Genomic DNA, 27,845 nt, shown 5'->3' with positions numbered 1-27,845 from the left:
AGAGAAATGAGAAGTAGGATCCTGAGAACCAACACATAATGATATACTCAGGGACTAGTAAAAACTAGAAGCAACTATTAAACCAGTTATTAAAAACACAAGAGAAGGAAGGACCTGCAAGAATTAACTAATGTCTAACTATGGAAAGACATTCCAGATACAAGCTGTGACATGAGTAGGAAAGCACTTGTAGACAAACCATTACCCAAGAGAAAAGGAGCCACCTATCAGATCCATCTCGAAACCATCAAGCCTGTCTGTAAGCCAGTATTTTTTAAAAGAGTGGATAAGGGCTCACAGAGGTGAGCTCTGTGGAACATACAGTGGAGGAATACAGAACAAATGTTATTAGCCTACTGATTATATCCATAATCAAAAATTACTTTGACTCTTAATGCTGTCAGCCATGACAAATTCCATCATTCTAATATATACATGTAGAAAAGTTATTGTTTTGGAGACTTATGGATACAATATCATGATATATGCTGGCTCACAAAAAATATTTATTAGAAACCATGATGATGGCTTTTGAGAAGCGTTTCAATGGGAGTTACTATTCCCATCTACAGACAGCATCACTATTGTTGTGTCAGGTAATTTAGGCCGACATCGTGTGTTTTGAATAAATGGAGTCTCTATCACTAACATCTCAGTATCCAACTACTGTTTGATTGTTCACAGAGAAAGGTAATTTTCCTGGAAAAACATGTGTTAGTTGAAGTAGCTAAGCAATGATGTGTCATGAGAGATACACCAGAGGAAGATGAGATAATAAAGAAGTGCATGTGACATGTTAATAGAAATTACTTCTTAGGAACTTAGTTGTTTTTAAGGCACTGGTGTAGAAGAGATTCAGGAAAACTATATAAGCTTGTGCATATATTTTGTACAATTTTCCAGGACTTTTAATTGTTGTTAAATTGTTCATGGCTATTCGTGATGAGAGAAGAATGGTGTGTAACAGTTGGTTGTTTTTTATCATAGCTGATGGGTTTTCAACAGGCAAATATGGTATAGTCATGCTCAGTAAGGAAATGCCTTAATGTTTGTATAAAAGACAAAGGCTGTCAAATCATCTACTTTTTTTATTAAGGAGCACTCATTTCTGGAGATAGGTTTATATTGCAATCCTATTTTAAAATTGATTTAAGGACTTAATAGCTAACACTTATTTAGTTTCCTCTAATTTCCCATGGAAACTATTTGAAATCCAAAGGCATACTTTCAAAAACCATCAGTTGCAAAAAAAAAAAAAAAAAAAAAAAAAACAGTGGTATGACATTCCCCAAGCACTTTAACAATAGATATCAGAGGTATTTAAATGTTAAAAAGGAAAGTTGTTGAATTGAATGGCTATTTTTTTTTTAAATCAGAGATACCAGGGTTTACTTTGAGATAAAAGTTATTTCAGCAGGTGACAGATCATCAACTGATATGTCACACGGTAACTTAAAATAAAAGAGACAAAAGGAAAATGCCTTAGTTGAGCAGCAATGGGGAACTTCTGTAGTAGTGGCCCCTTTTCTCTTTCTTCCCCAGGATTTTGTGTACTTCTATGGAAGATGGTTGAAAATACCAGTGTTCTACTGCAAGTTCACTTGTGGCCCTCTTTCTTTGTCTGCAGCTAGGTTCCTCATCTCCTGACACACAATGAAATGTACTTTGGCTTGGAACCTATTGTAGTCTAATAATATTGCTCATGCTAAGCTTCAACACAATGCTGGTCAATGTATTAGTGTTTTATGGGCAGAGAAGTCCCTGCAGCCCATTGCCCCCCATATTATAAAGATCCCCATCATTCATAAACAGAGCATAAATATTTGTTAATAAAAATAATAACTGAACTTTCTTCCCAGCAACAAACACTGTAAATTAGCAACCTTTAACACCATAGCTGGAGTGGGGAGAGGTGGGGTTGGGAGGGCAAGTTATATAACCAGTATTAGAATATGGAGACCTCACAGTAGTAGGAAAATCAAGGAATGTAAAATTGTTTCTCACAGTTCTTTATAAACTATGCAACTGTAGAGAGCAGCATTGAAATGGGTGAAGGAAGAACAATTGAGTAGATCTTAGATCTGCCTCATTAATTAATCTGCCACTCCCATGTCAACTGAAGACAAATAATGTGTACTCATCCCTTTGGCTTCTTTTGCTTTTCTATTAGTGGCTGCTAGTGAAGCAATGCACAGCTCAACCTTTGAGAAGCTTAACCTGTTTAGAGGTGATGAGAAACTGAGAACTAAAGGAGAGTTATTAGAAGGCTCCATGACTGATGACAGTAATTAGGGCATGGTTCAGAGCAGTGTGGGAAAAACAGCAGCACACCATACTAGGGTTGGAGAGTGAGTCAGGAAAGGCTTCCTAGAAGAAGCATTGTAAAGAAAAAAAAAACCTATGTCAATTACAGGAGGAAAGACGTTTAATTTTAATTAGTGACCAGTGATAATCAAAGACAACATGCTTCAGACAAGCAGGATATGGCTTTGGTGGAAGAAGACAAGATTTAACACTGCAGACTATAGCATGAACATGTCAGACTAGATGTGCCAATGGGGATCCATTTAACCTAAGCAAAAATTCCAATCAAAAGGTGAAATGACCCCTTTTCCTTTTTATTTCTCAAAAAATAACTTTACTAGAGACTAAATAGTCACACTATTAGGAGGGCGGAGAAAGGCAAGGATTGGTTTATGAAAACCATTTTAAGAAAGTTGGAATTGCAGTAGATACTGGTGAAAATTGATTTTCTGTTGTCCCTTTACCGACCAAGTTTACAGAAAACATCATTGTCAAAATGAGATTCATATAACAGCCAGGAGTGTATTGCTGACCAGCACCTGGACTGGTAGCCTCTGATTTCCTCTGAAACTCTCACTGCTTGTGATATCGGAGATTGTCATGTCATTTATAGCACATTAATTCAAACTGAAGACTGACTTTCTGTGCAGGCTGTACTTTGGTGAGAAGATTGGCTTATACTTCGCCTGGCTGGGATGGTATACTGGAATGCTGATTCCTGCTGCAGTGGTCGGCCTATGTGTTTTCTTCTACGGATTAGTTACAATGAATGAAAGTCAAGTAAGGTGAGCTATGATGAGACTTCTCTGAAGTATTTGACTTGCGTTGTGAAAGGGCAAATGCCTGTGAATGGTGGAGGTAAATAATAGTTCTGCTGTGTGTGTTTCATTTTGTTTGTAGTCTGTCAGAAGATCTATTAAAATGCCATTTTGATAGTTTTCTATGCAAATTCTTTTGGATATGTTCCAAGAGTTCTTATCACTTTGTTAAAGTTATTTTTTTCCAGTATGCATTACATAATCTAAAAATATCATCAAAGTGCAATTTGACTAGTCAATCTTACATCAAAAAAGTGATTATCTTTTAAAATAGAGACATAATATTAGAAATAGAATAGAATTATTCTTAAAAAATAATGCATTATTTTTCATCATTGAATTTAACTCTATGTGTTCAATTCACATGCAATTTAACTCTATATGATCAAATTCAAGATACAAAGAATCCCCGTGGGGGCTCAGGAGTTAACAGCCTTACTCTTTTCAGAGGACCTGAATGGTTCAACCACGTGTAACTCCATCTCCAGTGTATCTGATGCCTTCTTCTGGCCTCCAATCAAAACAATCTTGAAATATGCAAAAAAAGAATAGGACTATGAAAAATGGTAATAGATGTACTGATTCTGTCAATTTGGTACCAGTGGGGGATCTAGGTTCTTTTACAGTTCTTTTATATGAAATAAGTATTTTTTTAGTACAAGGAGTATTTTAAAGGCATCAACAAAGTCCTCATTCTGTGCCTTTGGGTGTTATATTACCACTACTTCAGTCACAGTATAATTAAGATCTTGTTAGACTTTCTATTCTAAACCAAGATAAGCCGCACTGAATATCTTGACTTGCAGTATTTTGAAACTGAAATTTTCCATTCAAGGTGCCAGACACGGTTGAGTCCTGTCTGTTATCTTCGTGGGCAGGCAGGGAAGAGACTGAGTTCTGTTTTGTGTTGATTCATACTAGTCTCTTATTAAGATCCTTTCTGTTTGTTACAAACTAGTGAAATGACAAACAGCTAGAGATATGGATCTACAAGATATAGACAACCAAAATGCAGTCATATTTCTTTTTGTGTGTGTTTGTCTTTGATTGAAAATAGACTTTTTTCGCACATGTCTTGATTACAATTTCCCCTCTTTATCCTCCATGGTCCTCCCCACCTCCTCCTCCTCTCATCCATTCCCTTCCTCGTTAGGAAATAAGCAGGCTTCTAAGGGCTAATATAATATAATAATATAGAACAAAAGCTAATATAGTAAGACAATATGAAACAAGCAAAAACAGGAGGAAGAAGGAAAAACATCTCAGGATTGATCCTGCTGTTCCATAGAGAATGATTTTGTTATTTGTTTTTGCTCTTGTTGTTTGGTGACTTTCATCCTCTTTAAATCCTCAATTCTTTTCCTCTCCTCTCCACACTGTTGTCCGTGACCCATGGGGAGGGATTTGTTAGAGATATTCCGCTTAGGTCTGAGTGCTCCAAGGCTTCTCACTCTGCATATTGTCCAGTTGATGGCCTCTCTCTATCTGTTCCCATCTGCTGTAGAAGGAAATTTCTCTGGTGAAGGCTGAGCAAGGTACTGACCTGTGAGCACGGCAGAGTATCATTCGAAGTCTGTGGGAGGGGATAGGGAGGCAAAGTTTAGAACAGAGGCTGAAGGAACACCCATTCAGAGCCTGCCCCACATGTGGCCCACACATATACAGCCACCAAACTAGATAAGATGGATGAAGCAAAGAAGTGCAGACCGACAGGAACCGGATGTAGATCGCTCCTGAGAGACACAGCCAGAATACGGCAAATACATAGGCGAATGCCAGCAGCAAACCACTGAACTGAGAATGGGACACCCATTGAAGGAATCAGAGAAAGGACTGGAAGAGCTTGAAGGGGCTCGAGACCCCATATGAACAACAATGCCAACCAACCAGAGCTTCCAGGGACTAAGCCACTACCTAAAGACTATACATGGACTGACCCTGGGATTCAACTGTATAGGTAGCAATGAATAGCCTAGTAAGAGCACCAGTGGAAGGGGAAGCCCTTGATCCTGCCAAGACTGAACCCCCACTGAGCGGGATTCTTGGGGGGAGGGCGATAATGGGGAGAGTATTGGGAGGCGAACACCCATATAGAATGGGAAGGGGAGGGTTAGGGGGATGTTGGCATGGAAACCAGGAAAGGGAATAACATATGAAATGTAAATAAGAAATACCCAATTTAATAAAGAAGGGGGAAAAAAGGAAGTCGTTTGATTGCTGCTTCATCCTTTATTTTTTTCTTCAAGAACAGTAATATTTTGTCCCTGGGCTATCATATTTCAAGTGTTTCTCACCCAAGAAGTGTTGGGTATGTGTTCCATCTCATGGAATGGGCCCTAAGTCAAATCAGATAGTTGGTTAGTCCCACCAGCTTCGTGCCACATTGCCCTAACATGTGCAGGCAGAATACCATTGTGAATCAAACGCTTTGTGGTTGGGTCCATAATTCCTTTTCTCTTTGGATAGCATGTGAGTACCTTCCTCACAGGCTAAGTACGAAAGTAAGTACGAAAAACCCTTATTGCTGTAAGGACTTCTATGTAGGCATCACCTTGATTTCTGCATGTTCACGGAGTTGTATAGGTATTGCATTCAACAATGGAGTCTTACTGTCAGATTATGCAAAGAAGTCTATTGTCTTGGCAACAGACTGGGCGGTTTTGGGATTCCAATGGAACCACTTTTGCCAACAACATAATTTGATGTAACTTAATCCCAGTACTGGAAGGATCATTTGGTGACAAGAGATATACATATGCCACCAAGTTATTTGGTTATTTCATTTAGATTGCCTTTATATATATAATAAATATCCATACTACAACTCAAATGACTCTTTTTTATTGGATATTTTTTACTTACATTTCAAATGTTATTCCCTTTCCCAATTTCCCATCCATAAGCCCCCTATCCTGTCTCCCTCCCCCTCCCCCTTCTCCTCACTTAACCCCCCATTTCAGCACCCTAACTATATATACTATACACACACACACACACATACATATGTGTGTTACTATATTACTATGCATTCTGTTTCTATTTCCTATCTGTCCCCCTAGTCCCTTAAATCATACTTAACCCATGTGTTTCTACAGATTATACTTGGTTATCATTGACTTAACAGCTTGTTTTCACATATAAGTGAATACATACTATATTTGCCCTTCTGCATCTGGGTTACCTCACTCAAGATGATTTTTTACAGTTCAATGTATTTACTGCAGTTTTGATTATTTCATCTTTATAATGGCTGAGTAATATTCCATTATATAAATATACCACATTTTCCTTATACTTTCTTATATTGAGAGACATTTTGATATTGTTTCTGATTTTTTATTATTATGAATAGAGTAGCAATGAACATGATTAAGTAAATGTCTCTGTAGCAGGATGAAGTATCCTTTGAATATATGACCAAGAATGGTATAGGTGGATAGTGAAGTAGATTCCCATCTTTCTAAGGAACTACCACACTAATTTCCATAATGGCTGTTCAATTTTTCTCTCCCACCAGCAACAAATAAGTGTTCCCCTTACTCCATACCCTCTTTAGCATGATTTGTCACTTGTTTTATTTATCTTAGCCATTTTGATATGTTTAAGATGATGTCTCAAATAAGTTTTGATTTTTGTTTCCTCATTACAAAGGATTTTAACCATTTCTTTAAGTTTCAAAGCTATCGAGTTCCCTTTATTGATAATTCTCTCTTTAGACCTATACTCCATTTTATAATTGAGTTAATTATTTTCAGGATATTTACTTTTTTGTGTTATTATATATTTTGAGTATTAACCCTTTACCACATGAGGAGTTGGTGAAACTCTTTCCCTGTTCTATGGCTTGCTGCTTTGTTTGAAGGACAGTGTCCTTTCCTGTGCTTCTCATTTCTTGCAGTGCCATTTATTAAATGTTGATCTTAGTTTTTGTACTAACAGTGTCGGTACAAAAAGTCACCCCCTGTTCTAGGCTAGTCTTACTTTCTTTTTCACCAGTTTCAATGTATTTGGTTTTATTTTGAAAGCTTTGAACCATTTGGAGTTGAGTATTGTAGGGTGTCAGGTATGGATGTATTTGTAATCTTGTATGAGTTTAACTGTGCTAGATACATCCCATAAATGAAATAGTACAGTGCTTATTCTATGATTGGCTCAGTTCACCATCTAAAATGTATTTCAGGTTCAGCCATGTTGCATATTTGACAGAATTTCTTTTCTAGAGCCAAATAATACTGTATTGTATATATATGCAATACATATAATGTTTTTATCCATTCATTGATACATAGAAATTTGGTTTCTTTAAATATCTTTAGCACAATTAAAAATTATTCAGACAAGCTAGGAGCATTAGAGAACTATGGGATGTTAGAGTCAAAGGCTAGACTCTTACAGCCCCTTAATGGAGGCTTCACCATCCATCTTCAATTAAAAAGACAATAATGGTGATAAGAGAAGAGAAGATGGACACAGTAAGATGAGGAATAAAGAGATCTGGTGATTCCAAGTTCATCTTCACAGGACTTAGAAAAATTTAGGTTGAAATAGAAGGCAAGAAGATCAGTACACAAAAGTAAACAATTCTGGCCAAGATTCCTTCCATCAGTAAGTCATCACTATTCCAGTGCTAGTATGTCGTAAGAGGTAGTACTGTAAGTTGTTAAATGGTTAATCATTGAAGGTACAGATTCACCCTGACAGATAATGCAAGAGATGATATGTCCTGAGAACCTGGAATTCAAGGTAATTAAAAAGACAAGATTACCTTTCACTGCTGTGTCTGCAGCCATGAGTATGCTCAGGCTACAGAAGAGGCTGGCCTCTCGTGTCCTCCGCTGTGGTAAAAAGAAAGTCTGGTTGGACCCCAAGGAAACCAACAAAACCGCCAATGCCAACTCCCGTCAGCAGATCAAGAAGCTGATCAAAGATGCCTGATCATCCGGAAGCCTGTGACTGTCCATTCCCGGGCTCCATGCTGGAAGAACACCTTGACGCAATGGAAGGGCAGGCATATGGGCATAGGGAAGCGGAAGGGTACTGCCAATGTTCGGATGCCCAAGAAGGTGACCTGGTTGAGAAGGATGAGAATCCTGCGCCGGCTTCTCGGGAGATACAGGGAATCTAAGAAGACTGACCGCCATATGTATCACAGCCTGTACCTGAAGGTCAAAGGAAATGTGTTCAAAATGTGTTCAAAAACAAGTGGATTCTCATGGAGCACATCCACAAACTGAAGGCAGACAAGGCCCGCAAGAAGCTACTGGCTGACCAGGCTGAGGCTCGCAAGTCTAAGACCAAGGAAGCACGAAAGCACGGGGAGGAGCACCTCCAAGCCAAGAAAGAGGAGATCATCAAGACTCTGTCCAAGGAGGAAGAGACCAAGAAGTGAAGCTTCCCTCATGTGTGTACATAGTGGCCAGGCTGTGGCCTCACGTGGATCAGTCATTAAAATAAAACAAGCCTTTGTCCTTGTCCAAAAAAAAAAAAAAAAAAAAAAAGGACAAGATTAAGGACAACGATTTATCTCTGTGCCTTCCAAAAAGTACAGACACAGGATGAAGAGAGAAATGCAAACCTTGCATCTGACTTTTGGTTGCCACACACAGTAAGGATTGAATGAATTTTTTAGTAAATCGGCTTCTAAGCAGTGCTTTCACTGTGTCTTTGACAATCCTGATTGCATTTCTTTCTGTAATATATTCAGAGATGGGATTACAGGATCATATGGGAGCATTTAAAACTTCTTTTTAAAGAAGTTTTATACTTCCCTCATATATTGCTTTCTGAGCAGTTTCTCCTCCCTACTTCCCTCCCAGGACCTCCCGGGATCTCCCCTCTCTACCTGATCTACTCCTACTCCATTTCCCTTCAGAAAAGAGCAGACCTTCCAAGGATATCTACTAAATCTGGCATGTTAATAAGTTTCAATAAGGCTGGAAAAGCAACCCAGTAGGAGAAAAAGGGGTCCCAAAAGCAGGAATTAGAAACTTTGTGAAGCATTTTTACCATTTCTCATAAGAACACAACATTTAAGACTAATTGTATACAACAGTTTCAGTATTTCCACATATTGAATGATATTTATTTTCAGTCTTCTTATCAAATGCTCTATCAGTTCAGGCTGGAGATAAATCTCAGTGGGAAAGAACTTACTTTATATAATCAAGACCCTGGGTTCAATGACAAGAAACCTCCTCAACCTCTCAATAAAAAGAATAAAATTCAGTCTTAATCCTAATGGTGGTTTTGACTTACAGTTGCTTGTTTAGATCAGATTCTAAAAATGATGCCTTCTCCATGCTAAAATGCTATCAGGCCCATACTCGTTCCATTTCTGTTTTTATCCCTTTGCTACATTGTGTTCATCACCCAGCAGATATTCCCTGTTCTCTGTTGTGTCCTGAATTGAATCACTAGGACATAGCACTAAAGCGGTAGGCTCAAACATCTACCCCAAATGGGATGAACATTGTTCTTTCTTTAATTGGTAGTGATTGTTATTTCTTTGAAATTAGCCTTTTTCTCTGCAAATTTAGCATAAATATAAGAATTTAAAAAAAAACCTATTTCAGTGACAGTGTAGAATTGTCCAGCTCTGGAAAATAAGTAATGATATATTCATGATGGGACCTCCTTCGCCATCCTCTAGAGGCTAAGTAAAATAAAACAACTTTGTGATACACAAATCCACCATTTCCAGGAAAGAGGAGTTTGTCAAAAACTATTCTTTCCAATCTGATGAAATGGCTTGGTGTGTAAAGGGAGCCGAGCCTAAATACTGGAGTTTCATGCCTGGAACCCACATAGGGAAGGGGAAAACCAGTTCTATAAGGTGTCTTCTGACATGCATCGTGTACACACACACACACACACACACACACACACACACACATAAATAAAATATGATACTTTAAAAATCAATATTAATTATTCCATATGGCATGATTGCATATGTCTGTAATCCCAGCACTGGGAAGTGGAAGCAGCAGGGTTGGGAGTTCCAAACCAGTCTGAGGCTAAACAGGAGGCTGAAGCCAGCCTGAGCTCGATGAAACCAGTCTGATGAAACAAACAAAAATGTTTAGTATTTTTTATGCAATGGATCAAATTAAGCTTTGAGAAAATAGCAGAAACTGAAATTTATGATTAGTACAGTAAAATAAAACCCCTTGTAATGATTTTAGATATGGTAACTTGATAATAAAGGCTTTCTTTCATGGCAAAGTAGAAAAGATGATGTATTACAGACCAACCCTAATCTTTTATTTTGTAGGAGATTCCAATGTAGGTTGAATTTTGGGGCATTTGTGAAATAAAAATGAGCTAATATTGATCCATTTTAATTAAAATTTTCTTCAAGAACTATTAAATATTTCTTGTTTTTAAAGGTTGTAGAATTACTAAAAGGATACAGTGTTCTTTTGCTTTTGATGCTAAAAATATGTATTTACTGATGTACTCCTACTTCATATAAACATCCTAATTACTAGACAATAAACAATGAAGTACAGTGTGGTGCGTGGCATACATTGTGTTAGCATCATTCATTCCTCAGTTTGGTGGACAGATTCTCCTCAATTTGAAATGAATTTGACCTGTTTCAATTGTGTTATAATTAATGGAACCACTAACCTGCTATTAGCAAATTCCTCATGTTCCCCTGATATCCTTTTGAGCTCTATGCTCTTGAGCATGACCTTGAACCATCACAGAAGCAGAATATGAGCTTATCTTTCCTATGCCAAGCAGACATAATTGGCATTGCCTGGGATTAGTGAAGACTCAGCAGGTCAAGTCTCATCAATTGCTCTTTTTCTTGAAGCACTGCCAACTATTTATGTCCACTTTGAATTGGGGTTGTAAAGATCTTGTGTTCAAATACACATTTTTTTTGGCTTTGACTATATAGATTTTCTTAGAGCAGCAAATATACTGCAAACTTTGCCAATCGAATTTAAATTAAGTTTCATTTCAAAATATGTTTTTCAAAGCCTTTAAATTCTTTTCAACATTTTAAAAGCAGATTCATTTAAAAAATAATTTACTAGAAAAACGCGAAGTTAGGAGTAACCATAGATAACAAATAAAATAACAAAGCACTCTAAAATGATGTTGCGAACTCTAAGTAGATAAAGCTTTTTGGAGGTTAGCAATGATTCCTTCCTCTTATCAGAAAGAGATTTATAATGTCCATTGGATTATTTAGTGGGCATGCAATGAAAGGATTAACTCATAAAATCACATCTTAATTGAAATTATATATACATGGAGACTATGCTACATTATCATGACAGGGTTATCAAGAAGCTCTCTCTCTCTCTCTCTCTCTCTCTCTCTCTCTCTCTCTCTCTCTCTCTCTCTCTCCCTCTTTCTCTCTCTCTCCCCCCACCCTTCTCTCCTCTCTCTCCCTCGCTCTCTCTCTCCCCCCTATTTTTTCCCACTCTCTCTCTCTCTCTCTCTCTCTCTCTCTCTCTCTCTCTCTCTCTCTCTGTCTCTCTCCCTACCACACCTCTCTCTTTCTCTCTCTCTCTCACACACACGATCATGAGAAACACAGCAGACAGACAGACAGACAGACAGAAAGACAGAGATCCTTTCAGTTTTAGAGAACACTGTATATAAGATTATGTACTGAAGTGTAAGTTATGGATTTACATAGCAGTAGGCTTAGAAGTCAGAATAGTTAGTTATGGCTCTATTTTGGCCCATTCCAAGATGGTAAAATTACTGAATTCTTCAGATATGTGCTACCTAAGATAATTCTGTGTGTCATGAGAGACCATGGATCAAAATGTCTTTATTTTAAAATAAAGTATTATACAAGTTAGTATATGACCTATTATTATATTATTTTGGCAGTATTTCTAAAATTAAAGAAACAAACAAAAACCTTTCTATCAGAAGTATTCTAAGATAGTTATGTGGAAGCCATCATCCAACTCTATCCTGATTATTTTCCATTTCTTCCTTTTTCCTCTGCATTGCTGCTCTCAGTACTATATTTGGTAGGGGATAAGATAGGGTTTCATATGTTTTTCCCCTTTGATTTTTTAAGCCAAGAAATTTGTAAAGCCACCGAAGTCTTCATGTGCCCCCTGTGTGACAAGAATTGCTCACTGCAGCGACTCAACGACAGCTGCATCTATGCCAAGGTGAGTGGGGACCACCATAGTCTCTACGCTGAGCTCCCAATTTTCTAAGAATTAGACAGTAAAGTTCCCCAGTAAATTGTTTTTCTGGAAAAATTAATTGTCTTGAAAAATTTCAACATTATTAGTGTCATTCACACACACACACACACACACACACACACACACACACACACACACGTATATATCCCAACATTTGGTAATTTAGAATCAGTTAATCAAGAATAAGACATAGAAATTTACATGTTGAACCAATCTATCTGTATTTATGATTCTGAGGAGCACATTTAAGATGATTGTGTAGGTGAGCACTAAACAAAGTTCCTATGTTTGTGTTTGGTGTTTGGTGTATATTGCATCCAGATATATTGAATATAGACCGTTAAGCATTTTCCCTCTTATCCAAGAGTTAAAAAATAAGCAATGAGAAAGAATTGCATCCCAGTATAAATCCTGATTCCCTTACGAGAATGCCTTCATTAATAGCCTGGCTTAAATGACTGGATTAGCTCAAAAGATCCCCGCTCGTTTACTGTAGTGAGGATTTGTGAGTGCATCAGTATCGGGGAATCATGCTGTTCCAAACCTATGAAGCTGTGTAAGAGGAGACCCAACAGCTATAGCAAAGGAGACACAGACTCAAGTTTCCAATCTCATAGGAAGTGGATGTCCTTAAACAATACCCACATTCATCAATGGCTAACCATGCTCAGCTTTCAAAGCTAAATCAGATTCCAACCACCATGGAGAATTTGTGCTGTTCAGTCAGCCTCTCCTTCTTACATTACCACCTGCTCACCAACAATGTGAAACAAAATGAGTGTTCATACATCTTTTTAGTCATAAATGTAAGCTATTTTATAATTAAAAAGTCATCACAAACGTGCTTTCTCAAGAAGAGCAAGTCTCTATTGTTTTTAGTCTGTTATGCTCCTTGAATTTTTTAGATTTAATCTGATGTTTTCTTTAATGTAGTAAATGGTCTTCAGTGTTAGGCATTTCAATGCTCATGTTTTTCCCACCAATTTCCTGAGACCTAATGTTGACCCCTTCACAGTGTGTTCAAGTTACCCTCTCCCAGTATTCTCCACTTGAAGTGAGCATCATTTCTGCCAGTATCAGAAGGTAACTAGTAAACAGCTATAGTCACAGGCTAATGGTTTATCTCTCTATGAGCTCCAATATCTTGGTACCTCTCATATCTTAATAAGTTGTAAATATAACAAAACAATTTTCACATTCTTACTCTGAAGCAGGGGGAAACCTCATTTCTTGGTGACCTTTAATTCCTCATAGGTCAAGCCTCTGTAGCACTTTGAGAGGCTGTTTAAACTGCCAGTAGTTCCACTATTGAGACAGCTCAGGTCTCTCTGCTGGGTGCCCCTGGAAACAGAGACTGGATTCTCCTGCTGCGTGTAATTTTATGAGCTCTGTGATCCTTGTCTCTGCTGTCCATAATGATTACTTGGAAAAGCAACATGTAATATTTTTAGAAATCTCCAGCCAAAAGCAAAATAAATATTGTAGAAGAATATAGGATATTTTGTACTTACAATTTTTTCATTTCTTTTTTTCCATCTTTATTAAATTGGGTATTTCTTATTTATACTTCAAATGTTATTCCTTTCCCCATTTGCAGGCCAACATACACCTAGCCCCCCCCCCGTTTATATAGGTGTTCCCTCCCAATCCTCCCCCCATTGCTGCCCTCCCTCCAACAATCTTGTTCACTGGGGGTCTAGCCTTAACAGGACAAAGGGCTTCCCCTTCCACTGGTGCTCTTACTAAGCTATTCATTGCTACCTATGCAGTTGGAGCCCAGGGTAGGTCCATAAATAGTCTTTGCGTAGTGGCTTAGTCCCTGGAAGCTCTGGTTGGTTGGCATTATTGTTCATATGGGGTCTCAATCCCCTTCAGCTCTTTCAGTCCTTTCTCTGATTCCTTCAACAGGGGTCCCGTTCTCAGTTCAGTGGTTTGCTGCTAGCATTCACTTATGTATTTGCCATATTCTGGCTGTGTCTCTAGGAGAGATCTACATCCAGTTCCTGTCAGCCTGAACTTCTTTACTTCATCCATCTTATCTGGTTTGGTGGCTGTACATGTATGGGCCACATGTGATGCAGGCTCTGAATGGGTGTTCCTTCTGCCTCTGTTCTAAACTTTGCCTCCCTAAATCCTCCAAAGGGTATTCTTGTTCCTGCTTTAAAGGAGGAGTGAAGCATCCACATTTTGGTCATCCTTCTTGAGTTTCATGTGTTCTGTGCATCTAGGGTAATTCAAGCATTTGGGCTAATAGCCACTTATCAATCAGTGCATAGCATGTGTGTTTTTCTGTGATTGGGTTACCTCACTCAGGATGATATTTTCCAGTTCCATCCATTTGCCTATGAATTTCATACTCATTGTTTTTGATAGCTGAGTAATATTCCATTGTGTAGATGTACCACATTTTCTATATCCATTCTTTGTTGAAGGGCATCTGGGTTCTTTCCAGCTTCTGGCTATTAGAAATAAGGCTGCTATGAACATAGTGGAGCACGTGTCTTTGTTATATATTGGGGCATCTTTTGAGTATATGCCCAAGAGAGGTATAGCTGGGTCCTCAGGTAGTTCAATGTCCAATTTTCTGAGGAACCTCCAGACTGATTTCCAGAATGGTTGTACCAGTCTGCAATCCCACCAACAATGGAGGAGTGTTCCTCTTTCTCCACATCCTCACCAGCATTTGCTGTCACCTGAGTTTTTGATCTTAGCCATTCTCACTGGTGTGAGGTGAAAACTCAGGGTCGTTTTGATTTGCATTTCCCTTATGACTAAAGATGTTGAACATTTCTTTATGTGCTTCTCAGTCATTTGACATTCATCAGCTGTGAATTCTTTGTTCAGTTCTGAACTTCGATTTTTAATAGGGTTATTTGTCTCCCTGCAGTCTAACTTCATGAATTCTTTGTATATTTTGGATATAAGCCCTCTATGAGTTTTAAGATTGGTAATGATCTTTTCCCAATCTGTTGGTTGCTGTTTTGTCCTAACCACAGTGTCCTTTGACTTACAGAAGCTTTGCAGTTTTATGAGATCCCATTTGTCGATTCTTGATCTTACAGCATAAGCCATTGGTGTTTTGTTCAGGAAATTTTCTCCAGTGCCCATATGTTCAAGATGCTTCTCCACTTTTTCTTCTATTAGTTTGAGTGTATCTGGTTTGATGTGGAGGTCCCTGATCCACTTGGACTTAAGCTTTGTACAGGGTGATAAGCATGGATTGATCTGCATTCTTCTACATGTTGACCTCCAGTTGAACCAGCACCATTTGCTGAAAATGCTATCTTTTTTCCATTGGATGATTTTGGCTCCTTTGTCAAAAATCAAGTGACCATAGGTGTATGGGTTCATTTCTGGGTCTTCAATTCTATTCCATCCAATATCCTTTTAAGAATGTCTTTTAACTTATAATTTGCCTTATCCTCTTTGGGAAATAATAATCCTCAGTTTCTCTATCCACTACTCTTCCTTACTGTAGGTACATTTTGTGTAATTTTTATTTACCAATGGAAAACTGAACCTTGAAAATATTAATGACAGAATCCAATAATACATTATTCATAGGTTTTAGACATTGTTTCATTCTTTCTTGCCTGGCGTGTGAATCATCTCTTTGCAACCATGTAGTTTATACTACCCATCTGCCACCTATGCAGAAGCCCTCAGGCAACAGATCTATATTGCCAGTTTCAGAGTACTTGTGGTTTAGTAACTCTAAATGCAACCTCACAATGCTTCCTTCTGTCAGCTCACTTCATCTGAACATACAGACCTATATTTTTCCATCATCTACACAAGTAGGGTGAGTAAAGGAGGAAGACCACATCCACATGTGATTTACCATATGTTATTTTTCCCCCATCCTATTATTGATTCCTTATTGTGATATATATGTATAATGTATATATTTTATTATATATGTGTAATATATATATATATATACACATTAACTTTAGTAAACATGATTGGCAGTGTTCAGTTCTAGGCAGTCATTGCTTGCAACCTATCCCCATGGATATCCAGAGGTTGAGTGTTATTTCTATAGTATTTAAGTGCATGCCAAGTGTTGACTTTCACTAATTTGAGGGCAAGGTATTGTGCAAGTAGAATGAAGCATCAATAAATCAGACTTTATTAAATTTGAATTTTATTAAAATCTATCTATCAATACTTGTAATTCTAAAAATTATATTGTACAACATTGAATAACTTTACATCCTTTATCAAGCTTTACATAAAGTAACTGCTGATTAAAATATGCTTAATGATTCATAAAACATCTTGAAACAACTTAAAATGAAACTAATTACATTAAATAAATCACAACTGGATCCATGGCACATTTTGCAAAACATAAAAGATCAGGAATTACTATGACAGCTTTCAATTTTAAAAAACTAGCTCACGTTGGGGGATTTAGCTCAGTGGTAGAGCGCTTGCCTAGGAAGCGCAAGGCCCTGGGTTGGTCCCCAGCTCCGGAAAAAAAGAACCAAAAAAAAAAAAAAAAAAAAAAAAAAAGACACCAGGCTAAAAACTAGCTCACTATCAGAGCTCTGTTTTAGAACTTCCCTGTTCTGGGAACTTACTCTAACTGGAAACAACACGAAACAAAACTTGTTATGTTTTAACTTACACACTAACATCTTACATTTCAGTCTTTGTGTGTTCAACTGTAATGCAAAATGGCTTTTTTGGGAATCTAGAACAACTTAAAAGCCAATATGAAAGTGGGATACAAAGGAATCAGAGGGAAGAGAGAAGAAAAACCTGTTGTTTCCTCAACTCGTCCTGTGAGGAAATTATATAAACTACTGGAAGACCTGTGAAGGTTCCAGGTCAATAGACTATGAAAAATTGTGATGGAACCTGGGGAAAACCACAGTACCTAATGCAAATAATAACTTCTCTTTTAGTACAACCATTACTATGATTAATGTTTCTATTTCTTTTATTAAGGTAACATATTTGTTTGATAATGGAGGGACAGTCTTCTTCGCTATTTTTATGGCAATATGGGGTGAGTATTTTCTTTCTTTACTCATTTTACAACTGTCTTTCTAACAGTGGTTTCTGTGCTACACACATGCACACATCATGCACACACACACAAACACACACACACACACACACACACACACACACACACACAAGTGCAAATGTAAGTGCCACTCATACCAGGTATTGATTCAACAATAAAACCTGTAAGATAATACTTACTTTGTTCATAAATTCACTCCTTGGGTATTTAGCTCTATTTAATCTTCTAACCTTGGAGGCTCAAAGACAAGTATTGATGGAAAACAAACTAAAACCAGAATTAATTCTCTTGTATCTTTACTTGTTCAAGTGATGATGCATTTGCTTATTAACTCTCTTTGCTATTTTGCTCTGTGCTTCATTCAAACCTTTGGAGGGACAGCTATTTCACATATGACTGTACATTTACAATGTACTGCAAATTCTATTTCTAGCTAACAAGTTAAATTCATACTATGTACAAGTATATTCCTCAGTCTTGTCCTCATGTTTCCAGTTGAGATTCTAACGTGCCTAATTAACTGAAACCTGATGTGTACTCATGCAAGCTGAAGTTGCTTAAAACTTTGAGGACTTTCAGGGAAGATATCACTTTCCTAGTAGAGTCAGTTTTCTTCCTGTGGCCCTGTTAAATGCCCCCATTGTCAACTTGCCGGCCGAAGGGACTGACCATGTGTGCTATTGCAGAAGAGTGAAATGTATTAGAAGACAAGCTTTTCGTTCTTATTGCCTTAATTTCTCAGGACCAGGAATTCTGCCATATCATATTCCTGGCTTTGAAACAAACCAGCAAAAAATTTTCTCCCATGAAAATGCCTGTTTTATTCTGTGGTCCTGGATTATAGACAAGAGGAAAGAAGAGTTAACTCCGGTTTCCTGTTTAAAAACAAACTATTTAAAGAAAATCTAGTTTGGGTTCCCAGATTTTGTGTGAAGAAGGGTTATTGTTAAGTTATCAGTCAGTGCTACCATGGTGATGTGCATTAATTTTACCGTATTTCACAAAGGTTTCCTTGGAAAATAAACCAAAATACAAATTATGGTTATATAACACATGCTTCAGCTCAGCTGAGGACTGTAAGGAAAGAATGCTTCTAGATGACGGATCCACCCTGCTTTTTCCTGCACAACTCCTGCCTCTGCAGTATTCCCTGTGCAAGCAGCACGGCAGTGACCTTGCAGGACCTCTTGCATGATGAAAGGTCGAAATGGAGATGGACTCTTCCCCTCTGCAGCCCTCCTTCTCCTAGCTTTACATGGAGGTGCGAAGTGGAGGTATGGCATCCATGGGAATGCTATCATGCGCACTTTCTCCCCCTTCAGGCATGGATGAATCACTCACAGCTCGGTTGTAGTAACTAGAATTTCCAAAATTGACATCATAAGGTTCTGGTGCATTGTCTAATCGCAGAACTGAAAAACACAGCAAAATCAACAGGCTCGTTTTATGGTGACAGTCTCAATGGCAGATGCTCTACCAGCTGACTACAGTGTTAGGAGTTAGGGGTTGTCCTAGGTGATGAGCAGGCACTTCTGTGTGGGCGTTCGGACATTATTTTGAAATTTTAGATAGGTAGATTTTTGCATTCCACATTTAGGTCTATGAATAAGAGAACAAAGGTAGTTCTGAAATTCTAAATTAGACATAAAATTAAGAAATTAAGGAAAGCACCTCAATGAAGCATACCAATACTTGATACTTGAAAATATAAACTCATTGACTCTTGTGGTTTTTTGTTTTTAATCTTTTGGTAGAAAAAAATTTTTAATTGAGGACAGTGAATAAAACACCATTATTTACTGTTTATCTTAATACCATGATAGTCAACCCTGTAAACATGTAGAAAGAAGTAAAAAATGCCCGAAAGTGTGCCTCCTTCTGGTAGATCAAGTAATCACTCAATATGCTCCGATGGATGATTGGGAGGGGGAGTTGTTTCATTTTTAGCAAAAGGAGATACTTTCTTAATGAGCTTGAGTATATATTTTCAGAGAAAACTTAGGTATGCATTAGGTGTCTTAAAGTGCAGCAAGGAGTAATTACTAATTAAATTGGTGGTTTAATTATTTCTGTAAGTATTATGTTGCCTGACTATTCCTTAAGCTATCTTCTTACAAACTTGTCTCCCTGGAACTCTGGGTCTTTGAACAGCTATCTCGAAGCTGTATGAAAGAGATCACAAAATTCTCATGATTGAATTGCTCCTCAAAGCATCAGTCACAACTACTTAGATTGTAAAAAACTGACAACCTGACAACATAATTGTTTATATTATGTATTTAATGGAAGTTTCTTATTTATATATATATATATATGTGTGTGTGTGTGTGTGTGTGTGTGTTACACATAATTTAAAAATTCTTTTTCACTTTGAAACATATCACCTTAGAAATATGGCTTAGTAGAAACCCATAAACAGAATTCTCCTACATTTACAGTAAATCGATCTAATTTTGAATAAGTTTAATATAACAACAGAACTCAAAGAGGACTTTACTGGTAGACTCAACAGAAGCAGGTTCCTATTTGCTATATGTCAGAAATCCTTGTACATGCAAGAAAACTGGCCTTCTCATAAAGCATAAGAGAGAAGAGTCAAGTAACTGAAGCTACTTCATCTTATGTTTGATATACATATATATATATATATAATTCTGCCTTTTGCATATGAGTTTCTATTAATTACAGATATTATTGTTGCCCTTGTACTCTCATATAAATATATATGTGTGTGTGTATGTGTATAGTGTGCTTATACATATTTGTATGTGTACATCTATGCATGTGGAGACAGAGAAGCTTATGTCAGGACTATTCCTCTATGATTCTTTGCGTTATATACTGAGACACAGTCTCTCAGTTAAAAATCTCACTAGTTGCCTTGTTTGAAGAACCCCTTTTCTACCATACAAGTGTTGAAATTAAAGGTTCACCAGAATTTTATATGGGTTCTAGGGATCTGAGCTGTGGTTGTTATGTTTAGACAGCAAGTATGTCTATGGACCTATCTCTAGAGCCCTGGCTGGCTTTAAAAACACATTTTAAGAGTGACAAAGTTCTGAAAGAAGCTATGAGGTCCTTTATCTGTACATATATGAAACTTCCAGATCCTATGTTTCAGAGACACATTTCTGGTTATTTCGTGGGCTTTCTGTTTGTTTTGTTTTGTTTCTTGGAACAATAATAAAATAAAATGTAAAACAAAAACTAACACATTGGACTGGACAAAACAGACAGACAGAAAAGAGCCTAAGATAAGGCACAACGATCAGGTACCCACTTGTTTGCACACTCAGGCATCTCATTGAAACACTAAACTGGAAGCCTTAAAATGTACACAGGGGACATTTGCAGGCCCTGAAAGTTCATAAGACCTCTGATTATGTTGATATATAGGGCCTCGATTGCTTGGTGCCCTCTTCAGGCTTACAATCTTTTCCCTCCTCTTCCATGAGACTCTGTGAGCTCTGAGAGGAGGAAATTTGATCCCACTTAGAGTTGAGTGTTCCAAGGTCTTTCACTTTCTGTATAATGTCTGACTGTGGGTCTATAGTTTTTTTTCCATCTACTACAAGTGGAGGCTTCTCTGATGGAGGCTGGCCATATTTGTTTTTCTGGGTCTGGGATACCTTGCTCAGGAAGATTTTTTCCTAGCTCCATTTGCCTGAAAATGTCAGAGTCAGAGTGAACTTCAAATTACGTTCAATTTTTCTACATATGTTTGGATTCTAGAAACAATATTTAAATACAGTTTTAATACAATGAACAAACACTCCAAAGGTTTTCAAATGTCACAGATAATCAGTGCAATTCTTTTCTTGGTCAAGTGGCAATGGATCTAAATAAATCTTGTCTGTTTCTGTCAGATGACACTCTGACTCCTTCCGAGGTAGCAGTGACACATACTAAATCTATTGCATGTTGGCGATGGTCTGAGAGAAGTTTTTACCTGGTTCGTTTCTGTCATCATAAAGTCGCTGATGGGAAAATGAATCTGTTTTCCGTTGTCCACACAATAAGTAGCCAACAAGGCTAAGCAGAGAAGCACCCAGAATAGCTCCTAAAATGGCTCCAAATACTATCCCTGTGTTCTTAGTCTCTAGAAGAAAAAAACAAACAGAAGATTCAACTAAGAAATAAAAACAATTATTCAAAAACAAAAATCCATATGCAAAGTGACATATGAAAGATTTGTATGTTTTTAATTAGATAACAGAGACAATATATCTCTGTATGTGTACATTATTTTATGGTCAGTATTCGCGATATAGTGCTAAAATTCATTATGAAATTATACATATAAATTCACTTTATTTGAAAAATGTAAAGCCTTTCATTTATAGTTGATTATTACTGATTATCTCCAAAGGTACTAAGATGCTGCATTTTATCGAAGATCTAAGTTCAGTAATTAATAATGTATTTATTTATAAAAGTGTTTTATAAACCCCGAGTCAATGGGGAGATTTAAAGTTGAATTTTAATTTTGTATAATAATTCAATATACAGACACATATATGCAAACACAAAACAGTTTATGAGTAATAAGTAATACAAAATGCCAAGAAGGCACTAGGAGGAAACACAATATTCCTTGGTATACTACATTTACAAACTGAGCAAAGCAAGCAAGCAAAAGACAAAAGCAAGATGTTTGCAATGCCTTCTTATACCTAAGCTCAGCTCTCAAGAAACTACAAAATTATACTGTGAGGCCCTTATGTGGAATAGTTGACTTGGAAACTAAGTAATCATCAAAGCACTACAACCGTCTGCCTTCTAGATACCGATTGATTAAATGTCTTGAGCAATTCACTAATTAGGTAGATGAAGTTTTTCTTATGTTCCCTAAAGCCACTCCTAATGAAATTAACTCATTTGGAATACAAAAAAGCTGACAATATAAAAAGAAGCAAAATTAACAATTCTGATAAAAGAGCTATGGTATGGATTAGTGCTCAGTATTCACAATATATATTTATTGAAGTTAGACAGACTGTGGATGCATTTTAAATATTCTTTTCAATGGAATAAAGGAACATACATGGATTATGTGATGTATTAAAATTAAGGACAAAATAAAAGCATATGTATATACATGTTGTCATCAGTTACTTAATAAAGATTAGACTTCAAATGTCAAAATCTTTCCATATGCTGACAATAGGTTATAAATGCCAATTCACACATACAATTACACTTAATTGTAATTAACTTAACCTCTAAAGTGCATGTGAAGGCACTGAGTTAATAAAAAAGTAGGGGGTTTTTTTGTTAAAAATAATCAATCACTTCAGGCATACAAGCATACAGCTAGACCTGAAGGAAGTTAAGCTTAATGAATGCATTATATAACCTGTGCTACACTTCTTATTTTACATCTTTGAATTTGGCATAATCTCTAAATCAATCATATATATGTTCATCTAATAATAATTTGTCAAAAATTATATATTAAGTTGGATATTAATAAAAAAGTTAAGGATGTTTTCCCTGTGACAAACTTGTCTGAGAAACTCTTGGAGTGTCATTCTTCTGTTACTGTCCTTGAGTCACTGTATGTGAGGTCAGGTAGTCTATAAAATCACTCATTTTCTTCAGTGTTTTGAAACTCACATGCATATATTTTAAAGGTTATTTATATAATAATCCTAAAGCATCAAAAGTCCAGATTGTCTTTAGAGGGTAGAAATTGTCACCTGGTGACTCAGGCAGGATTTACTTACCATCACAACCCTACATCCCACTATCTTCCCATGTTCCTACCTACTAGGAACTAATATGTGCTCAATTAAATCCTAAAACCACTCCACAATTTTTATTGTCTACTCCTCACAATAAGAATGGCTCATACATAGAGCACTTGCCTAGCAAGCGCAAGGCCCTGGGTTCAGTCATCAGCTAAAAAAAAAAAAAAAAAGAATGACCCATACAACTACAATTGCCTGCCTTTCTCTAAAATAGCACTCCATGATTATACGACTTCTTTAGAGATTCAGTCTTATATAACCAGAAAATTAAATCCATATATATACATATATACACACATACACACGTACGTACATACATACATACATACATACATACATACATACATACATACATACATACATAAATACATACCTTTTGGGGTGTCTGATGTATTGGGGAAAAGTTTTGAATTATTGGTGAATTTTAAGGTAGGCTGTAAAGTTGTTTTTTCTTGATATGGGGTAAAACCAGCAAAGTTGTCATTTGTGGCAAACCATTCAGTAGGTTCAGCTGTGAAAGGAGTCACAGGTGTGGTCTTTGGAGGAGGAGGGAAGAGGCTAACTGTACTGGACATATCTTTAGGACTGTTCATTGTGTCATTGTCCAAAGACCAAGTAAAATTTCCCGACAATGGAGAATGTGTAGAATTGGAATGTTCTGAGACCTGTAAAGGATTTACATCAGCTACGGATGAGTTCAAAGGCAACTTGGAAACAAAGCCCTGAACCAAGGGAGGAATGGAATGTGTGGAGGGAGGTTTTGGACTCTCAGTTGAGCTAGCTGTTGGAAAGTTTCTGCTGGAATTTGTTGTTTTGAAGGTTGTGGATAAATCCAAAAGAGAAGGAGCCGTCACCATGAGATTGGAGATATCACTTCTGTTTTCTGAAGTTGCATTTATGCTTCTTTCCAAATGAATCGATTTGTTTCTCATTGTTTTCACATCTTCTATAGTGTGCTGAGTTACATTTCTTCTGAGATTTTGTTTCTGAGGTCTCCCAAATGGTAATGAAATGAACAGACTTGAAATCAATGCAATTTTGGCTAAGGTCAACATGGTAGCCTTCGTTGATATTGGTTTTAATATGAGGAATCTGAAAGTAAGAGTCATTTGAATTATAAGAGCATTCTGCATTTTTCTATGGATCTTTATTACTGAAGAGGGGAATCTAGACTAATGTTGAGATGACAATTTTTCTCATTTTAATAAGTTGGTTTTGGGTGGATTATGAATTTAAACCAGCGTCACTAAGTCCTATTTTCTATATAATTTTTCTTCCTAGGAAAATGCCAGAAAACAGCCTTGCCAAGTTAGATACTGCTTTTTAAAAGATCACCAAGCTTGGAACAACTTGAACATTGTATATATATATATATACATATATACATATACATATACATATATATATATGTGTGTGTGTGTGTGTGTATGTGTATAAACTACAAAATAATTTTTAAGTGTTATAATTATAGGACATGCAGAGTTGGCTGGTTTCTTCAAACTTTCAGAGAGCATGTTTTCTCCTCAGATGTGACTTTGAATTCTGATAGTGAAAACAACTCCACTGATCAGACACTAAATATATGCCATTGTCAGATGTATCAAGTACAATGATAGTGCAAACTCTGTATCCCTCATTCATTAGAAGAGTGGTCTCTCCTGGTGTGAGACCTTTAATACAGTCGCTCATGCTGTGGTGACCCACCAACCACAACATTGTTTTTGTTGCTACTTCATAACTTTAATTTTTCTACTGTTCTGAATCATAATATAAATATCTGTGTTTTCTAATCAAATCTCCTTTAAATACATTTTATTCATATTTACTTTTAAGTCATTGAAGTTAAAATAGCAGCTATGTTACAATAAATAAAGAATATGATTGAGGTTATGTATAAAATTTTTAGGTAGATTATAGCATGGTTAGGTAATAAAATCATGATAGTGACCTCATTAATCTAAGCACACCATTCTGATTAGGTATGGGAATTCCCTAGCTCTTAAGTGGGTGATAAGGAAAACATTAGAACAGGAATTTATTAAAATTCTGGTTTCTGTCACAAATAACCTATAGATTCATCATCATTATAAGTTGTTAAAATATTATTATCAAGATAACCAAACTGTTTTACAGTATTATTTTAAACTAATTCAGGTAATACAGGAAGAAATATTCAGAACGCTAACTGGCCTAAAGTAAGCACTTAATACACACCAACCTCCGTTTGGTATCAATTAAATGTCACATTATCCCTGCAATGCAGTGTTGGTCATGACCTCTTTGAGGATCAAATGACCCTTTCCAGGGGTGGCCTAAGACGAGAGGAAAACAGATATTTACATTACAATTCATGGCAGTAGCAAAATTATAGTTAGGAAGTAGCAATGAAAGAAATTTTACGGTTGGAGGTCATCATAACGTGAGGACCTGTAGTAAAGGGTCTCAGCATTAGGAACATTGAGAACCACTGTTCTAGTGTCTTGGTGATTACAAAGTCCACCAAATCACTGTACTTGATGCAGTGATACCTTGAGATAGGAACGGCCTGTGTTATGGTCTTTATCTAGATGACGAAACTGAGGCTCAGAGTGACTAGTAATAGAAATTAAAATAAACAGAAGAGGCCAAACAAGATGCTAAACAATAAAGTACGTTTAGCTGCATTTTTGTATTTAAGAAATGTTACCCTGGAGCTGAGACTGTTGCTTAGTGGTTAGAGTGCTTGCTCAGCATGCAAAAAGGCTTCATTCCATCCCACCATTACCTAAATAAAATAAACTAGTGTGGCCTGTATTCCCAGAACTAGGAAGGAGTATGGGGGAAGTAACGGCATCAGAAGCTCAAGGTAATTCTCACTACATAGTTGGAAGCTAGCCTGGGTTACTGTTGTGGTTTGGTCTTTTACTATGGATTGTAGTGCTAAATGCTGGCTCCCAAGGCCTCATTGCCCCGGGACAAGAGAATCTGGATGTACACAAAAGAATGCTATGTGACCTTGCTCCTTAATTTAAAATTATTGGTTGAATAAAGATGCCCACAGCCTATAGCTTGACAGAATAGAGGTTGGTGGGCTTGAGACACAAGGGGGAGAAGAAGGCAGAGGGAGGAGAAGATGCCATGGGGTAAGTGAGTTATGAAAACATTCCAGGAGGGCTGGCCAACTGACATTAATAGCAGCCCAGATGGAATGTAGCCATTTATAATTGGGGGTTATTGATAGGGAAGTAGAAATAATAGCATAGAGAGTAGCTATCTACCTAGCTTTAGTGCATTAACAGCTAATTATAAATATAAAGGTTACGTGTCTTTTATCTAGGAACTAAATAAACTAAGGAAGAGGATAAACATAATATTAATATTTTAAAAATTGTATACAACAGGAAATATGAGACACCATTTCAAACAATCTCTTGAAACAATAAAAAATGAGAAATAATTTGATGCTCCTCAAATCGGGTCTTATTTCTTACTAAAACATTCCAGCTTGACAGAGGAAAATGGAGGAAGTTCAATTGCTAAATATTAAGGTTCTGTATTTCCTGTACATTTTTAAAGATTGGTTTTTATTTTATGCACACGAGGGTTTGCCTATGTGCATGCATTCCTGTATACCACATGTGTGTCTGACACCCGTGGATGTCAGAAGGGGGCATCAGTTCCTCTGGATTTAAACTTACAGACAATTGTGAGCCTCCATGCGGGTGCTAAGAAACAAGCCTGGGGCTCTAGAAAAGCAACCAGTGCTTTTAGACATTGAGCCATCTCTTCAGCTCTTCAGCCCCTTACCTGTAGTTCTTCAACGACTTCCACTGAATTTTCAAAAATAATGTCAATGCTGCTGCTGCTGCTGGTGTCTGTGTCTGTGTCTGTGTGTCTGTGTGTGTGTGTGTTTTAATTAGGGTTAAGAGAGCCTCCATACTCCTCTGATTATAATTTGATTATTTTTCCCACATTCTCCTTCCACTCAGTGATCTATCATAAGTTACCATATCTGCATTACATTGTGATATACTGTCTTCATCATAAGCTGTTAGGAATCAGTCCACTATCTTCCATTCCAATGGTTTCAGTGGGATATACAATTTTTATTTCCTGTTTTAATCATTTAAGAAAAGTCTTAAAATACAAGGCAGGTAGGCATGCAGGAATATTCACAGGCACATTATTTTTGAGATTCTGGAAGAAATCCACCAGTAACAGATTGAACAACAAGCCCTGGCCTATTTGTACAGTGAAAATTAGCATCTTACAATTTTATGAAACAGTATGGATAATTAACATCAACATAATGCAAGGCCTAAAAATGTAGGCACGTTGTGTAATTGCACATAAATAAAGTTCAAAACAGGCGCAACTCCTGTTAGAAGACAAGAGACCCTGGATGGATATGTGTGGGAAGAGAGTACTGCTCATTTAAAGGGTTCTCATGTGCTTGTCATACTCTGTTTCCAGACAGGAATTATAGAAGTGTTTACATTTGTGGTGATTCTTTCTTATATTTTATTTTCTTTCAGTTATAATCAATACAAGTGGCTTAAGTCATAAGATTGTTAACATAATCAGAAAATTGTATTATTAATTGCATATTTGTTTTCTTAGAGACTTGTTTTACATCAAATCCTTTAAAGCAATCAGACAGAACACGATTTGTAATAACAAATACAAATAATTAAGTAGAAGCAGAAAGAACATTAACAAGGTGGCCTTGTCTGGTATCAATGGAGGGGAAGCCCTTGGTCCTGTG

The 27,845-nt window shown here is 36.9% G+C and overlaps 2 protein-coding genes and 1 pseudogene across 2 annotated transcripts in view; 2 read left to right on the top strand and 1 right to left on the bottom strand.

The window, feature by feature from the left end:
• Positions 1–27,845, top strand: part of Ano3 (anoctamin 3) — a 283,103-nt gene that overhangs the window by 193,401 nt on the left and 61,857 nt on the right. Inside the window, exons 12-14 of the mRNA XM_032903871.1 lie at positions 2,955–3,089; positions 12,178–12,274; positions 17,270–17,330. Coding sequence (XP_032759762.1) covers positions 2,955–3,089; positions 12,178–12,274; positions 17,270–17,330 — 293 coding nt within the window. The remainder of the gene's footprint in view (positions 1–2,954; positions 3,090–12,177; positions 12,275–17,269; positions 17,331–27,845) is intronic.
• LOC116901733 lies at positions 7,861–8,596 on the top strand (annotated as a pseudogene).
• On the bottom strand, positions 18,153–24,174 carry Muc15 (mucin 15, cell surface associated). The gene is made up of 3 exons (XM_032903872.1): positions 23,475–24,174; positions 21,301–21,450; positions 18,153–18,763 (listed from the first exon to the last, which is right to left on the bottom strand). Exons 1-3 carry the CDS (start codon positions 24,154–24,156, stop codon positions 18,603–18,605), a joined length of 993 nt encoding a protein of 330 aa, XP_032759763.1. The 5' UTR covers positions 24,157–24,174; the 3' UTR covers positions 18,153–18,602.

The sequence above is a fragment of the Rattus rattus genome, chromosome 5 (assembly GCF_011064425.1).
Source record: "Rattus rattus isolate New Zealand chromosome 5, Rrattus_CSIRO_v1, whole genome shotgun sequence".
Classification (NCBI taxonomy): domain Eukaryota; kingdom Metazoa; phylum Chordata; class Mammalia; order Rodentia; family Muridae; genus Rattus; species Rattus rattus.
This window is presented reverse-complemented; position numbering and strand designations above follow the sequence as displayed.